The 16,222-nt window shown below is 60.9% G+C and overlaps 1 protein-coding gene across 4 annotated transcripts in view; it reads right to left on the bottom strand.

The window, feature by feature from the left end:
- DLGAP4 (DLG associated protein 4) overlaps positions 1 to 15,913 on the bottom strand; it is a gene marked incomplete at its 5' end in the record, with an annotated part of 70,339 nt that extends 54,426 nt beyond the window's left edge. The window contains 5 exons of one of the 4 annotated variants that reach the window (XM_082491181.1): positions 981 to 1,031; positions 4,007 to 4,121; positions 7,485 to 7,702; positions 14,296 to 14,349; positions 14,963 to 15,913. In XM_082491181.1, coding sequence (XP_082347307.1) covers positions 981 to 1,031; positions 4,007 to 4,121; positions 7,485 to 7,702; positions 14,296 to 14,349; positions 14,963 to 15,913 — 1,389 coding nt within the window. Of the gene's footprint in view, positions 1 to 980; positions 1,032 to 4,006; positions 4,122 to 7,484; positions 7,703 to 13,407; positions 13,579 to 14,295; positions 14,350 to 14,962 lie in introns of all 4 variants that reach the window. The other 3 variants (XM_082491180.1, XM_082491182.1, XM_082491183.1) reach the window with 3 other exon arrangements.
- Between the last annotated feature and the right edge of the window lie 309 nt (positions 15,914 to 16,222).

Raw genomic sequence — 16,222 nt, 5'->3', positions numbered from 1 at the left:
ACTCTCCTCGGAGGCGAGAGGGTCCCTGCTTGTGGAGTAGGAGAGACTTACCACCACAGTGCCCGTGAAACGCCCCCCAGTCTCTGATGGAGAGGCTGAGAGCACGTGAGGCTAAAATGCCGGTCCAGCCTCTGAGAGGTCCCCCTGCCCCACCAGCACAGCTGGAGACCCCAGCCTCAGCCGCGAGACCCTGCCGGGGCAGGCATCCTCCTCAGTGCGGGGAGATGGCCTGGCCCTACCGCGGGGTGCAGCGCCGAGAGAGAAGGTGGGGAGGTGTGGGCTGGGGGGGACAGCCTCCATGTTTGACCAGGGACAGGCTGCCCGGACTGGTTCTGGGTGGCACCATCGGGAACCCGTCCTAGCCCCTTGCGCGGTGGGGGACCGGGAGAGGGCTCGGCGGCAGGCTGCGGCGAGGTGTGAGCCGAGCAGGGGCAGATTCGCTCCCTGCTTCTCCTGCTGCCCCCACCTCCCTCCCACCCGTGCCCCCAGCCCTGCCCTGCTCTCCAGTGGCAGCCGCTGGTCAAACTTGTACTGGGGAAAGGCTCACTCGGGTTAAACCAGAGCAACGCGTTCTGAAATACAGGTGAGAGGTGCTGAGATTGGCCCTGTCGGCCACTTCCATCTCTCCTGGCCCTTTCTTTGGCCTCAAGGACAATATTTCTATCCAGCATTGGCATCTGAGCTCCACAAAGTTTGGTTCAAAAAGTTCATCTACTTTCCCCCTAAAACTGATGGTCCCTGACCCCCTGCTGGGGCCAGGGGAACCAAGAGCTCCAGCTGCCCTGCAGTGCCTGGGTCCGATCGAGAGCACTGCTTCCTTTTCCTTTTCCTTCTCCTCTTCCTCCTTCTCCTCCTCCTCCTGCCACTGGCCCCAGGTGCGGGCTGACCCCACAGCCTGCCTCGCACCCTGCCGTGGGTGTCCAGGCTGACCCGAGAAAGCTCCGTGAGGAAGAAAGAGGGAAAAGCCAGTGGGACGGTACCTGCTCTCCATGGGTAAATATCTGAGGGATAAGTGAGGGGGGTCCAAAGATCTGGAAGAAAGAGTTGGAGAAGGTTAAAGGCCAAGAACGGGGAGCTCCTCACACAGACAACCATTGCACAGGGACCGAGGACGAGGGGAGCGGACGGCCCGTCCCCTGGGGCCACCACTGCTGACACTTCAGTACAAACTTCAGAGCTCATAAGATGCCAAGCGAGATGCCGCACAGGCCCCTCCGACAGCGGCACAAACACGGCACGGCAAAGCTCCACGGGACGCCTCCCAGACGGAAAGAAGCTGCTGATGCATTCAGCCTGTGGTATGCACCATATATCTCTCTATATATACACACAGGGCACAGTTGGGACACACAGTGCTGGGACACCCCTTGGCACACATGGGTTGCCTGTGGCGGCTGTACAAGGGCTGGGGTGGTTCCCAGTTAGCACCTCTGCGAAGCCCCCAGAACTCGCAACGCAGCCAGGAGCAGCGATGGGCCTCCGCAACCTGCAGAGCTGGGGTGGACGGGCAGTCTGAGCGCTCCACATCGGGGAAACTGTCCTTCACCCTGATGGGGTCAGGCTGGCCACCTCGCTGCTATCTCCTCTGTCCCTGCGCCAAGAAGAAGCCACACGGAAGCAATACTGCCTTCTCTCCATAGCAAAGCCACGGCACACACTTGGCATAAGGACAGACACCCGACAGACACTGTGCTGCCTGTGAGGAGGAATGCCTTCTCCTCCTCTCCATCTCTGCTCTGCAGAGAACATCCACCCTATGAGCTCTGCCCTGCACGAGCTGCCCAAGATGACCCATCGTGGGAAGGATCCAGGTTCAAAATGTACCCGAGGGCAGAGGCTTGGCTCTGGGGGCTGGGTCTGCTACACAGGGCACAGTTCAAAGTGTGGATAAGCAGTGTTGGGGGCCACCAGCTGGCTCTCTCTGGCCACTGGTCCCCTTGGTGTGACAGGTGGATGCTGACATGCACACCCGGTGTACCCCGGACTTCCAGAGGTTTGCAAGGTAGACATCAGTTGGGACAAAACCAAGTGGAGCAGACTTGTCTTTCAGAGCTGATGATGCTTCTGTATGGGAGGACACCAGGGTCTTGCTGGACACACAAGGAAGGTGTCGGAGGTCACATAAAAGTGAGGGCAGGGGAGGAACTGCCTCTGGAACTGGGTGAAAGGGCAGGTCAGACCCACCAGAGGATGAGACCAGCACATACTGGCGGCTGTACCAGCTCCATCCTGGATCAACAGATGTGCAATTCGTGGGAGGCCTCTAAATCCCGACCCAGCTGCAACTAAAGTGTCTCTGCTGCGGAGGAACGCGGGCAGAGTGCACGCAGTGACAGCAGCCCCACGCTTGAGCGGGTGCCGTGGCAGTCGGAGTGCCCCCAGCCTCACAGCGCCACCAGTCTGGGGCTGGGGCGTTTGCCTGGGCAGCTCCTGGCACACTGTGGGCTGCTCAGACCCTCCAGCTCCAAGACCCTTCTGATGTCTTCACGGGGGTGCTGCACCCAGCTGCTAAACGGCAGCTTTAGAGAGGGAGAGGGCACAGACTCAGCCCACCCGTTGTCTTCATGCAGAGACCTGGCTTCAGACATGGATTTACACGCAAAGGACAAGAATGCGACGGTCCTGACCCCGTCTCTGTGCAATGAGACACCCAGCACATTGCTGTTGATGTACAAGGAACGAGACTGACCACAAGGAACATGTACACCCACGAGCGATGCCCCATGCCCTTCCCCAGAGCTCTCCACCAAGGGCTCCAACCCCTCTGTGACAGCAGGAGAAACCAGTCATGGGGCTGGAGAGGCCGCGCTGGGCTGGAGGAGGCCTCAGAGCCTTCACACAACCTGGAGGGGAACGTCGGCACACGCCGCTCACCCACCTCCACGCTCTGGTTCGTGATGCCCATCCCGCTGTTTAACCCCTGCCTCGTGCTGCCGCCCTCGATCACCGCGCACAGATGGAGCGGAGCAGCACAGAAGGGGCACGCGTGGGCACGCGTTCCATGCAGACACGCGTGAACAGAGACGCGACACGACAGAGGCCCAGGGTGACAGCGAAATGGCTGGGCGAAGCTCGTGGAGCCATTGCTGCCCCGGGGACCTCCATCTCCATACCAAAAGGACGGGTCCCCGTCCCGGGGCTGAGATAAGCACACGGGACCTCTGCAAAGGCCTCATCCTGACAAGGATTATTTCCTGGCCTGTGAAGCAGATGGCTTATAGCCACCCAAGCCCCGAGCTGCTCCAGAGTAATCCCAAGGGGAGGCGTAGTGTGGAGACAGGGAGCTAAACCCGGTTTGCACCCACTGCATCCCAGCGGTCCTGCAACCTGGTGCAAGGGGATTGCCGCCCACCATCAGCTCCTCGCTGGCATCCTTGGCTTTGCCCTTCCCAAGGGACCAGGAATATCCAAGGGAGACATCCCCAGCTAGCTGGCAGGACGGTCTCCCGAATTATGGGCACCTTCTTCCTGGCTCCGGTCTGCTGCACGAGGGACGAGGTCCTCAGAGCTGAGCAGGGTTACTGTCCCCGGTGACCCGCTGCAGGGTCCCAGGCTGGACGCCGCCTTGTGCAGAGGTAAGGTTGGCCCCGGCTTTGGACCCACCCAGCGGGCGCGAGGAGCTGGTAGCAGGAGCAAGCGGCCTTGGAGGTGACTTCTGGGTGGTGACACGGTGGGACTCTGCGCTCAGAGCAGCCCTGAGCTTCGCCCACGGCTGTGAAGCATCGCTCCGGGCTACCGTACCTGCGGCCATGGCAGAGCGACTCCAGCTGCACCAGCAGTGCGGAGAGGAGGCAAAGGGGAAGGGGGGGTCTGATAGGAATCAGAATTAAGGACGTGGCCTTGATACTTTGGTAAAGCTGCCAGAGAATTGTGTGTGCAATTTCTGGAGCGCAGCCGGTGCCTTATTTTGAAGGGAGGAAAAAAGATGTTCCTCTCTGCCCCAGGCATGCCTCCTTTCTCACCGGGGTGTGCCGGTGCAGCGGGGCTCAGCGCTCCAGCGTCTCACCTGGTTGATGCAACTGGACTCGTTGACGCTGTCGGAGATCTGGTTGTATTCTTCCTCCCAGGTTGGGAACTTCGGAGGTAGGAGGATCTCAACGGAGTCCAGGCGGTCCAGGCTCCTGCCAGCAGAGAGAGAGGGTGTGAGGGGTGTCCCTATGGAGGGGGCAGCGCTGGGGCTGTGCTGGAGCTGCTGCCCTGCCAGGAGAGCCAGACCACCCCTGCCCGCAGCACCCTCAGCCAGGCACAGGCACACGGAGATGACGCTGGGTACCGAGTCCACCACTTGGCCTCGGTTACAGCTCCTGGAGGAGAAGGAAGCGCCTTCTCTCCTTGCCGGCCTCCGGCTTGAGCTATCGAGTCTGGGACACGGGAGAAGGTTTGTGGGGTGCAGGGAAAGGAGAGGGGACAAGACCTTGGGTCCCGCTGCCCCCAGGAACGCACTGTAGATGCCAGGTTAGCCCAGCTGAACCCCAGGGTGCACGTGGGACCCGTGACAGCCCCCAGAGTCACAGCCCTGGTGACATACCAGCTCTTGCACAGGGTGATGCTGGGGGACGGGGGTCAGGGAAGCTGGCTCTTCCTTGCCTGGACTGGTGGGAAGGGGGTGTGGGAAGTGGGGTGAAAGATGACTTTTAAATGGTATTTTGTGGACTTTCCAATTTGAAACATCTGCAGGATATTTTTTTTTTTTTTTTTTTTAATTTGTGTAGAGGAACCCAAAAGATTATCTGGAAGAAGATCAAGGGGAGCCAAGCCTGAATGACAGTGCTGCAGCAGCAGCAGGGGTGGGGGGGTATTTCTAGAGCAGCTTTTGCTGCAGGCTCTGGGAGAAGCACTGTCCCCATGGCCCGGGGCTCAGCGCAACCTCTGCAGCAGGAGAGCGGGGCTGCCACTGAGCCCGACCCAGCCAGGACCGCAGCTATGGGCCCTGCTGAGCCCCGGGCACACAGGAGCCAGGGGGAGTGCGGAAGGATGGGAGGGACACATGAGAGGAAGAGGAAGGATGTGGGAATGATGGCGCTCCCCCGTTCTTCTGTTCCATGAGACCACGTGTGAAGGAGTCCTTGTCACAGACCAGGTGGGGCATGGTGGAGGACACGGTTAGCCACGCCAGCCTGGGGGAGCTGTGGGGATTCTGCCTCTTGAATCGCCCATGTTCCCTACAGAGGACCCTCAGGGTGCCGCTTCCCCCGTGTCCGGCAGGGCCACGGGTGCAGAGGTCTGTCCTTCAGCCTGGGGGACAGCGAAGCTGAGGGCAGGGTGCGTCCCAGCTGGGCAGGAGCCCTGTGCGGTGTGTGGACCTCCAGGAAGGACTGTGGCACCTCCTGAGTCTCCATCCTGGGGTGTGATGAGAGCGGGGAGTAATGTCTTCTGCTGATGGAGGAAACACCTGGACCCCAGGGGACCCATTGGTGAGTGGCCAAGGGTAACATGGCGCCCTGGGCTATCCATTTATTGCTTCATTTCCCTCGGTCTGAGAGGGTTTTGTCCGTGAGCTCACTGCACACCCATGGTGTGAGTCAGTTGTGTCCTGGGGCGGGCAGTGTCCCTGCCAGCCTCCCTGTGCCCATGCCACTGGGCTTCACCCTCACCTTCCCTCGCAGCCTGCCCATGGGGAAACCGAGTCACAAAGCAGGCAACAGACTTTGGGAGGGCAGAGACCCTCTCACAGGGACAGATCGCGTCTTACTCCTCTGCTCCTTGTCCTGGCTAAGGCTGAAGCTGTCCTCCCTGCGGTCCCTCCTGTCCCAAACCATGGGTCCGGTGCCCCTCGGCGGGTGGAGCTCAGAGATGGCCCCAGCAGCTCTGGCCAAGGCGACCCTTGGTTGACCTTGGCGACCTTCACGGTGCCTCCACTGCTGTCCCAAGGCTGTGCCATGCTGGTGGGGCACCCCAGGGAGTCCCTGCAGCAACTGAAGTGGCCACAGCATCCAAAAATCTCCTGTCCGAGGGGGGAGAGGCGAGGGGGTGGTCGGCAGATGGCAGCCGTGCTCATGCTCCGGCTCCGGCTGGGCTGCCCGCTGCCGCCTGGCCTCTGCCTGGCTCAAGCCCTCGCCGGCCTGGGCCAGAAGGGATGGACAGGCCAGGGTGTGATGTCCCAAGGGCTGCGGAGCCCCCTCCTTCCCTCCAGCAAATCTCCTGCTGGCGACCAAGCACTGGCAGCAATGGCCACGTCCAGCCCAGCCCTGCCCGGAGCCCTCCGCTGCCGGGTCGCTGCACCCACGGCTCGGCCGGCTCTGCCCCTCCGGCTCAAACACCCTGCCCTGACTTAGCCCCATCCTCAACACCACCTGTCCGTGGGCTCCGGCTGGACGCCAGCAGCCCAGGTGAGCTCAGACCCTGATGGACGTGACCTGACTGGACAACGAACCCAAGAGAGGAAGAACCTCAGTCTCTCGACTTGGGTATTTTGCATCAGAGACTCCTGGATCCAACTCTGCTCCCCCCGAAGTGAAGGCAGGGAACAGGGCTGGATTCAGAGCAGGCATTTTCAGGGCTCCCCTCAGTTAATTTTGTCACCATCTCTCAGCAGAAAGCAGCGTCTGATCTGCAATCTGAAGCCACCATGAGGGGTCTCCACACTGCCTGCTGCACCCTCCCTTCCTTCTGGCTCTGTCTGCTGAACATCAGCAGTTCTGCGGCGGCGGCGGCCGCCTGCCTCCTCCTGCCCTTCTGTGCTGCTCACCTCCTCCCGAGCCGCAGCACGTGGAACGCCAACGGCCTGTTACAGCCCCCGGGTGCCTTGTCCCGGGAAGCGGAGCAGCTGGTGAAGATGGTGCACAGCATCACCTCCGGTCAGGAGGTCCACACAGACCCCATCCTGCAAGGACCAGCCTCTTGCCCAGCAAGGTTTTGCTGTGTTCCTCTTGCTCTGCTGTCTGTCTGGCTTAAGCCACTGTGGGTCTTCCTCCCTCAACGCCTGGTCCCAGACCTCTTAGCCCATCTCTCCTGGCCTCAGGGTATTACCCAGCGTAGCGTGCCAACGGGGCACTTTCTGGCTGGTCCCAGAATCCCTGGGACACCTGTGGAGCAAAGCAGACGGCACAGTCCCAGCAGCCTGCGGGCTGTGTGCCAAGTGGCCTCAGCCATGCCGGCTGAGCATCTTCCACATCTGAATATCATCATGGGGATGGGATCTCTGCACTCCCTCGGAGAAGCAGACGCTTAGGGAGGATATCCACACAGCTCCATCAAAGGAGTGCCCTCCCCATCACTGAGGGGACAGAGACCTGGAGCGGGTTCCTAACACCGGGGATATTTGGAGTCACCAGGATGGAAAGGTTCTCCATTCCTCTGCTGCGTCTTCTCCTGTCCTGCTTGTCTCCTCGTCTGCCTGCCCTGTGGGCAGTCTGAGCTGGTGCGCAGGAGCCCTGCTGGGCTCTGATCCCCACGAGTGGGTGCTGCTGGCTAGACCCCGAGAGCTGCTTCTGGGGTGGCCCCTGGGGACCTGTGCAGAGCTCCTGGAGGAGCTCCAGCGTTACCTTTGTGTGGTGCTCTGCTCACTCAGGGACTGTTGGGTGGCCTTGAGGTAACTCTGCCTCCGAGCTGCAGTTTTCGGGGATGGTTTGGGGCTGGTTTCTGAGTCTTCACTGTCATCATCCCCCATGGCTTTGATGTAACTCCCGCTCCGCATGCGCCGGCACGGGATCTCGCTGTCTTTGTCCCGAGACAGCGTGTTGTTCCACTCCCCCTGAGGCACCTGCAAGAGTAAGGGGAGCATGAGCAGATGTGAGGGACAGCACCTCTGGGACCAGTGGGATCACGGGGACTTGGGAGGATTGGTGGCAAGGACAACTGTTGGACCCTCAGCTGGAGTGGAGTGGGAATGGGCAACACGATTCCTTTCCAACCCTCCCTTACCAGTTCATGCCAAGCAGCCCTGCGTTTGATCGCCTCTGTTTTAGCACATCCACCCACAGCCATTCACCCCACCACAGCTGCAGACCACCTTCACGCTGGCCCATGCTTACACAGTTGATACAAGCTGCACAATGCCACACATAACGGGGAGGGAAGAGTCTCACCAGATTTGCGCTGGGCATTGGGACAGGAGTGGCACACGGTTGGTCAATGCAAAGCCCACGCTCATGTAATGTAAAGTGCACATACTGTTCAGGCCAAGGCAATCCAGAGCTGTTGTAGACCGGGACCTGTGGATCAGAACCCAGACCTTCACCAGGTCCAACACCCTTTAAGGTTTCTGAGTTGAATGTGACTCTCAGTGGCTGAAATTCATTTCTGAAGCCAAGCCAGACCCTCAGAAGTCCCTCTAGAGCAGCTTGGCCACATAGACCTTGTGCGGGCCTCTCTGTGCCTTGTGCAAGAAAAATGCTTCTGACTTCACTGAGATGACAACTCTGCAATTAATTTAAGGCAGACGTGGTCTCTTGTTCCCTCATTAGAGATGGGTGAGCTGATGTTTCCACTAGAGGCCTGAAGCACCGAGCGGCTGAAGTAACCAACACCACTGCCTGCCTCTCCTGCAAAGGGTTTGTGTAGGTGATCGGAGGCACGGCCACGGTGCTCGGCCAGCAGCAGAGCCAGACACCAGCCCAGGGCTGATCAGGACAAGAGCCTCACACGCTGCGGGCCAGGCCTGGAGAAAGATGGGGCAATCTGAGTTGCCAGGGCCAAGCCTTGGTTTCGTGGCTGACTTGGTTTGAAGCTGGCCTTTGACCTGCCCTGGAGCTGAGATGTGGTAAAGGAGAAGCAAGGGAAGATGTAAGGAATGCAGCAACGTGCAAACCACCGGGACAGCCCGAGAACCCCCAGTTTGCTGGTTGGGGACCACCATGGGGAGCAGCAAAGGGTCTGCTCGTGTTGCTGAGAGCATCCACGTTGACTCTGCTGGATGGAGCTGCTGGATTTGCCCAGCTCCCCGGGGGGCTGTGGGATCAATCAGCCGGTGTTTATATAGCACCTTGGGGATGCGCAGAGCCATGTTGCAGCTAACGGTGATGAGCCAGAGCCGCTAAGCGCTGCCTGGTTCCTGTTCCCCTCCTTGTTCACAGCAGGGAGCCAGAGATGGCTTGAGGGTACCGTCTGCTGCTGCTGGGGTGCGACACCTTCAGATGAGCTTCAGATCTGCTGGCGGTGGCTTCTCATTCTCCTGAGAGGGCCTGGGGTGGGCCAGATGCAGGCTCGTTCCACGCGCAACAGCTTAGCTCACTCTGAGGGCTTTCTTCTGCCCAAAGGAGCGTTGGGTTCAGCCCGTGTCCTGCTTGCTGTGTGTGTTCGGGAGAAGACAAGAGGTGATCCCAGTGTTGTGTGGAGCAGAACCCAAACAGCCTGTGGGACGGCTTGGGTGATGGGGCTCCCGCCACGATGTGGGCCCATGAGCCAGGACCCCCTATTACTGAGGGACAAGGAACAGAGAGCCAGGGGCATCCTGTTGCCTGTGTGTGAGATCCAGGTGGGGACTGATGAGTGCGTTTCATGGGTGAGACACAAACCTGGCCGGGCCCCCCCCGGCCCCACTCGCTGCCACTGCAGTTTTTCCCGGTTCTTTCCACTCCACCTCCTGCAAGCTCCGTGCTTGGAAGTGGCTTCTGGGCTGGCTGCATGCGAGACTGCCCAGCTCCGGAGCTACTGGGGGATGTCCGCCAGGTTCCTACAAAAGTAAGAGCAGAGAGCCCTTTCTCTCCCGGGTGTGGGCATCCCTCTGCCCCAGCCCGGCTGCCCCCACTGGGTGGCCCTGTGGCCAGTCAGGAGGGACCCTGCTGGCTCCAGCTGAGTCCTGTCGTGGGAGAGATCCTACAGGTCACCGGGGTGGCTGGCTCTGGCCTTTCCTAAAGGAGGCAAGCCCCCTGAGGAGCACTTTTATACCCGTCACCTTGGTGTCAGCTCTGACTTGAGACTGCATTTTGCTGCCTGCCTTCTCCTCAGAGTGAGTTGCAGGGTCTTGGGCCAGCAAGGGGCTGGGGCAAGGGGGCACGTGGGGCTGGAGACTAGTCTGCAGCCCCTGGCTCCGGAGGCGAGAGCTTGCCAACAGCCAGGCATGCCAGCCAGGGGCCAGGGGGCCACGCGGCCATTCCCTGTGCAGAGGGAAATGCTGTATTTCGTGGGGCAGTGAGAGGTTCTGGGCTCATCCCGGTGATCCCAAGGACAGAGTGGGCATTAAGACCTCAGGGTCTTGTGGCCGCGGTGATGCTGCTGCTTGAGGGCAGTGTTGCCATGATGCTCTCGCATCAGCAGGCTCTGCTCAGCTCCGTACGGGCTTGTGCATCTGCCTCCCGGCCTTGGGCACTCTCACTCTAGGCAAAGCGACACGAAGACCGGGTTTGCAGTATGTCTCTGCTGGTGCAGCTTACCCACAGCAGCCTGAGCCAAGCATCCCACCGCACCGCCTGCCCCATCCGGACCCTGTCCCTCTCCAGCCTCCACCAGCTCCCCCGTCGCATTGCGACAGCCCGCTGGCCCTAACTGAGCTGCCTTATTTCTCCTTTCCCTTGCTTCTCCTCTACTTTGCACCTTGGCAAGGCGGCAAGAAGCAAAGCCGCTCTCAAGGTGCTCCACTTTCCAGTTTAGCAGCGTCAAGGAGAAGGAAGATGCTTGGCAGGACATCATTTGAATCTGGTGCTCCAGTTTGGAGCGTGTCTGCACACAGAGTCCACAGGGACTCCCACAGCTCTTGCTCCCATGGGACGGAGCGCAGGACAAGTGTTTCAAAAGTGCCACACCTGAAAAGACAAGTAGGTGCCTTGGTTGGGGATCTTTGAAAGCAGTGCAGGTACTTGAGGTGCTGCTCAGGGTCCTCCAGGGTGCTTCTCTGCACTGTCAGGCGCCTGAGGAGCCTGTCCCACAGTCTCTGAAGCTCTGCGATGGGGCTGAAGAGCCCAGAGCGCCTCCTGTCATCAAAGGACAGACCTCGATGGTGGCCAGTGCAGCACCGCGATGGCAGCAGCTTTCCTGGCAGCTGAGACCCTGGGTGCTGAACACAGCCCGTGTATTCCAGAAAGGACAAAGTGGAAATGAGGGTTGCCTTGTCTTGCACCTAGGCCTGGCACGGAGAAGATCAGGAGGCTCCTCACAGGCTGCAGGAGCCTTGCTGCGCTTCACGCTGCTCTCCCAGATGTGGACTTGGTTCTGCCCATGGTGGTTTGGTTGGTGTGAAAGGGGTGGGAGCAAGAGGACGCCCTGGTGGAGAGCCTTTGTAGGTGGCTGCTGGCACAGAGGGCCCTGCGGCTGCACAGGAGGGGAGGAGTGGGCAGCAGAGATGCTCTGCCAGGCTTCAGGATCTTCCTTTCTGCCTGGTCTTGGTCCGCGGGGTGCGCCACGGCGCAGGCATGTGGGAGTCAGGCATGTGTCCGTCCCTGGGAGCTGGGCTCCGCTGACACCATCCTGCCACGATACTGCCCGTGGCAAAGAATCAGCGCCTTCGGGCTCTTCTGCTCTCCGTGTCATAGCCTGAGCATGGAGGGAAAAGGAAAGAAGGGGCCACACGGAGGTTTCCCCCTACCTTAATTCTGCCTGGGGCATTCCCCAGTCACCTGGAGCATTAAGAGAGGGGAGAGAGGAGGGAAGGGGAAAACTCCGATCCTGGGTGCTGCGAAAGAGCTGCACTGCTCCCATCGCTTCGGTGAGGTCTGGGGGAAGAGAGACTCGCAGAGCCAACGGGGTTTCCATCCGCACGTGTGCCAGCTCTGACATGCAGCCCAGCCCCAGCACACACAGACATGCACCACACATGAACGCACCCTCCCAGGCGCCCGCGGGGCCGGACGCAGCGTGCGGGGATGCACGTGCCATGCAGCCCGGTTCCAACGCAACGAGGCCGAGCCCGATGCGGGTACACCGCTGCTCCCTCCAGGGCCGGATCCCTCGTGGTGTCTCGAGGGCTACGTGTGGTCTCAGGCACACCCTCAAGAAAGCAAGCTGGAGCCCAGGCTGCCTTCGGGCCCCGTCCATCCTCTTGGCAGGGCATCCTCTGGGAAGGACCTGGGTTGGGTTTCCTGCCCCATGGGAGCTCTGTGGGGCTGGTGTGAGGGCAGCCAGCATCTGCGGAGTGGCTGGCACTGAACAGGCCATCCACTCTGGATTACGGATTTATCTTTGGGGCTACTGGGCGTTAAGGAAGCTTCGGTGCTGTCTGACTGTAAGTGGGGTTGAGGAGGCTCATCTGGATGATGCATGGGGCTAACGGTGCCTGTGGTATGACTGTCCCCTGGGAGCCCCGATGCTGCCCGTCCCTTCGATGTGGTCTCGGTATCCATGGACATGGGTCCGAGTCTGTGTTTGGGACAGAAGCGCTGCTCAGCCCTGCCTGCTCCGGTTCCCCCTGGCCTGGGGCAGCTCTCGCTCCAAGGTCCTTCTTGGCCATTGGGACCCTGACCCCTCAGCCTCTTCCCTTGCCCCGCCAGCCGCACGTGGGGCCCATGGGGAGGGGAGAACGGGACAGGGAGCACAGCCTCCCTCCTAGGGGACTGTGCTCTAAGGACAGCGCTGTGTCACCTTGGAGGGGGGACTGCTCCCGAGAAACCCCCCACCCTGATGGGACAGGGCTGGACCTGGAGCTGGGTGGTCATCCGCTCTCAGCTACAACATCTGGGGTTGGGGATGGGCCTGGAAACATCACATGGACCCCCAATAGTCCCCGATGAGCTGCAAGACTACCCAGAGCCTGCAAATGGGGCAGGGGAGGTGAATAGCCTTGGGGGCCTTACCCCAGCCTGGGGGCTGGGGGTTTCCGTTTATCCCCATCCCGCTGCTCCTGCCCTCCCTCATGTCAGAGGGGCACTTCTCCACCTTGGGGACCCATGGGGCATTTCTGCCTTGCAGCAGCCCCGTCCGTAGCAGGGCAGGGCCTTTGTGCTCCCCAAGCACTGGGCTCTGCGGTCAGGCAGATGCACGTGGTCCCTCACCATGGCGCAAGCAGGGAGTGGGCTCGTCCTGCTCCAGCGAGGAGCGGGTGGCAGGGGACATGGCACCTTGCAGAAGGATGTTTCCCACACACCGGGCTCCAGAGGTGGCTTCTCCATCGCCAGCTTAGTCCCCTTCCCGTGCTGAGGAGGGGTCTGATACAATCACCCCATCCTACCCCGAGGTCCCCGAGCCCTGTGCCCTGCCCTCCGGGGCTCACCCCGGCCACCTGGGGACAAGGTCAGCCTGAGCATCCGTGACCTGGCGGCTTGTGGGGGCACCAAACAGCATGTTTTCTGGACTGGGAGCCCAGGGTCTTGACTTTGCTGGTGAGATGCTGCTGGCTGCGGGGGCTGCCCCAGCTGCTCGGGATGCCGGTGACACCCCGGCGTCCCCCAGTGCCCCTCCAGCCATGCCGAGGGGGGCTGCCGGCTGCTCCCTCTCCGAGTCTGGTGGCGCAGGCTGCCGACCCCGTCCGATGGTCCCCGGAGGGTCAGGGCAGGGAGGCAGCTGGGCAAAAGCTTCCCCTCAAAACAAGATCCCTACCTGACCGCTGCCTGCGTCGGTCGGCCCAGGGCTGAGGGGCTGGTCCCACCTCCGCGGGGGCTCGCTCGGCTGCAGCGGGGCGGCACCCGTGTCCTCCCAGCCGAGCGGTGGGGCTGCCCAGCTGCTGGCCGGGCTCACGCCACCCAGCTGTGCCCACAGCCCTCCGTCAGGCTGTCGAGAAACGGAGGCTCATTACATGGCTGGGGAATAACGAGCAGGGCAGACTCGTACCCCCGGCTGCGGCCAAACCCCGGGAGGCGAGGGGCTCTTGGGGTGGCCCCCGATGCCCGGGGGCTGCGCCCGCACCCGGAGGGGGAACAGTGCCAGCGGATGGTTTGGCTGCAGCTCTTTAACCTCCTAAGGCTTAACTGAAAGGAGGGGGGCAAAGAAAAAGAAACCAGGCCGAGAACAGGTTTTTCTGATGACGTTCCTGATGCAATAAGTCCCTCTGAAATTTGATTTGCAGCCGTGGCCAGCAAGGTATGGGAAGCAGAGTGTGCTTCAATAATTCATTGCTCTTTAAAGCTTCTAAGCCCGCTGGCCACAGCCAGGGGAGCCCGTGACACCTTTGCGTTAAAAAGGATGCTGGAGATTTATATACGTAGACTAGTCCCCTCCTCCCCCCCCTCCAGGCCTGGCTTATTTATCTTCATTCCTCTCTCTAGGGCACAACCAGGTTCATGTTCTTCAAGAGTCACTTTTTGAAACCGCCACAGTGACCTGGCGCTCTTGGTGACGGGGTGGTGGTGGGGTTCAAACCAGCATTAGCCATGCAGGCTTCTGCCATGCAAGCGGGGCGGCTGGCGCTGCCCTCCGGGCCCCGCAGCCCTGCCCCGCGTGCGGGCGAGCAGCAAAGGCAGCCATGCCCCGCAGAGCTGCAGGTCCTACCAGCGCTCCGGGGAAGCTCTGTAGAGCGGGGCTTACTGGGCACGCCGGCACATCCTTGCGATGCGTGGATATAAGGGGTTAAGCATTAGTTATCACCGGTGACCTTCAGACCGTGGGATGGCGGCGGTGCTTGGCCGGGGGCCGGGGAGCTGTATCCGGGTGGGATATGAGCCGCGGCCCCTCGGCATGCCCAGCTGCCGGGGTACTGAGTGGGAACGACTACATGTGGGCAGACGTGTGCCCAGTTGCCCAAGAGTCCACCCCAGCACAGTGTCTGCAGGGTCTGGGTGGGCAGTGCTGGGGTGGGGATCGCAGCAGAGGGTGCCGAGGCTGCGGTGTGGGCGCATCGCCTCCTCCCCACGCCGCCATGGTCCAGCACAGAGGCTGGGGGGTCCTGGGGCAGCGCTGCAGCTGGGAGAGTTGGACCCCATAAGCACCAGTGTCCCCGCAGGAGGTGTGGCGGTCTGTCCCCAGGGCCTCGGTGAATTTAAGCACCACCACCACCCCCCCAGCCCCCTCCTGGCAATGTGACTTGAGGTGGCAGCTGAACCATCTGGAGCTGTTTGATAAGGTCTACCAGGCAATAGGGCGCCTACCGAGAAGGTGTCCCCTGTCTTCCTGCGCTCTCCCTGCCCGGAGCAAGCCATGACCCCCCCGCTGCACCCACCTGCAGGTAGTGGTAGGCCAAGTCTTGATGGCAGGACTTGGATTTCAGCAAGGCTTTGTCGATGGTGGCGGAGGCTTTCTGGCACACTTCCCGGGCATGGCTGAGTGTCAGCGTGGACCAGGAGCCCCTCTTAATGTAGTTGGAGTCATTGTTGATGGGGATATTGGTGCAAGGGGTGACCTTGAGGTCGTTATTGCTCTTGGAGGATTTCAGCATGTGCTCGCTGATGGTATTGTAAGCGTGCATGAAATACTTCGGCTGGCTGTGGTCCGGCTGCCGGCCCAGTGTCATGAGGCCCATTGGGTTGCGGTAGCTGCAGGTATCACTGTCTAAGTTGTCATCTGAGCTCCACCAGCCTGATATGTTGGATCTGGTCCTGCGCTTGGGCTCGGAGGTCTTTGCTCTGTCTTTGCTCTTGCTCCTCCGGTTTTGCTTGGGGTCATCCGCCCCCTTCTTGCCGTTCACGTTGCCTTTGGTGGGGCCCTCCAGAGACTGGGACTTGGCGAATAGCTTCTGGACAGAGTGGACAAGGTGCCGGATGCGCCCAGGGCTCTCGCTCCGGTGCTTCGCATCGCTCCTCTGAAACTGGAGGGTGCTGAAGCCGTCTCTGTGGATGGGCAGCTGCTTCTCAAACTGGTCAAGGAGGTTTGCAGGCAGGCGGTTGATTTTAGTGGCTTGGGCATGGCTCGGGAAAGGGTTGTCATCTGGGACCTCGAAGTGGGAGTTGTAATGGATGCGGGGGAAAGTACTGCTGTTGGAGATCTGGTTGTTGAGTGGAAGGAGACAGTCGCCGTGGAGGGTATTCTGGGCTGGGAATCGGGGGTCCATGGTGAAGGAATCGGTGGGGCTGAGAAGATACGGGTTCCTGTCCTGGGGGGCATAAAGAGAGTCTTGAGGGGAGTCCAGGTTATCGGAGAGGTGGCGGCTTCTGTTATCTCCTAAGCCCTTCATGGTCCCGGTGCTTCCTAGACCATCGCTCAGGGATGGTGCGGCAGAGCCCTTGCAGGAGCGCCGACCCTGCTCCCCCGCAGACCTCCCTGCACCTGGAGGAAGAGGACAGATGCTCAGAGCATGTCGAGAACCCCTTCGGCAGCCCCCTCCTCACCGGGGCGTCCTCGCGGGGGCTCTCCCAGCTCTAAAAGGAAATGCCACCAAAGTTAAGGGTCAAAGGACAGAAGCGGGGTGAGAGGGAGATGACATGGCAGGAGGGGAGGAGAAGGGGCATGACACCAGGGGCTGGAGAGAACAGGGTACAGGGGA

Source organism: Vanellus vanellus, assembly GCF_965231255.1.
Source record: "Vanellus vanellus genome assembly, chromosome: 15".
NCBI lineage: Eukaryota > Metazoa > Chordata > Aves > Charadriiformes > Charadriidae > Vanellus > Vanellus vanellus.
The sequence above is the reverse complement of the archived record's forward strand: the minus strand, read 5'-3'. Positions and strand labels throughout refer to the sequence as shown.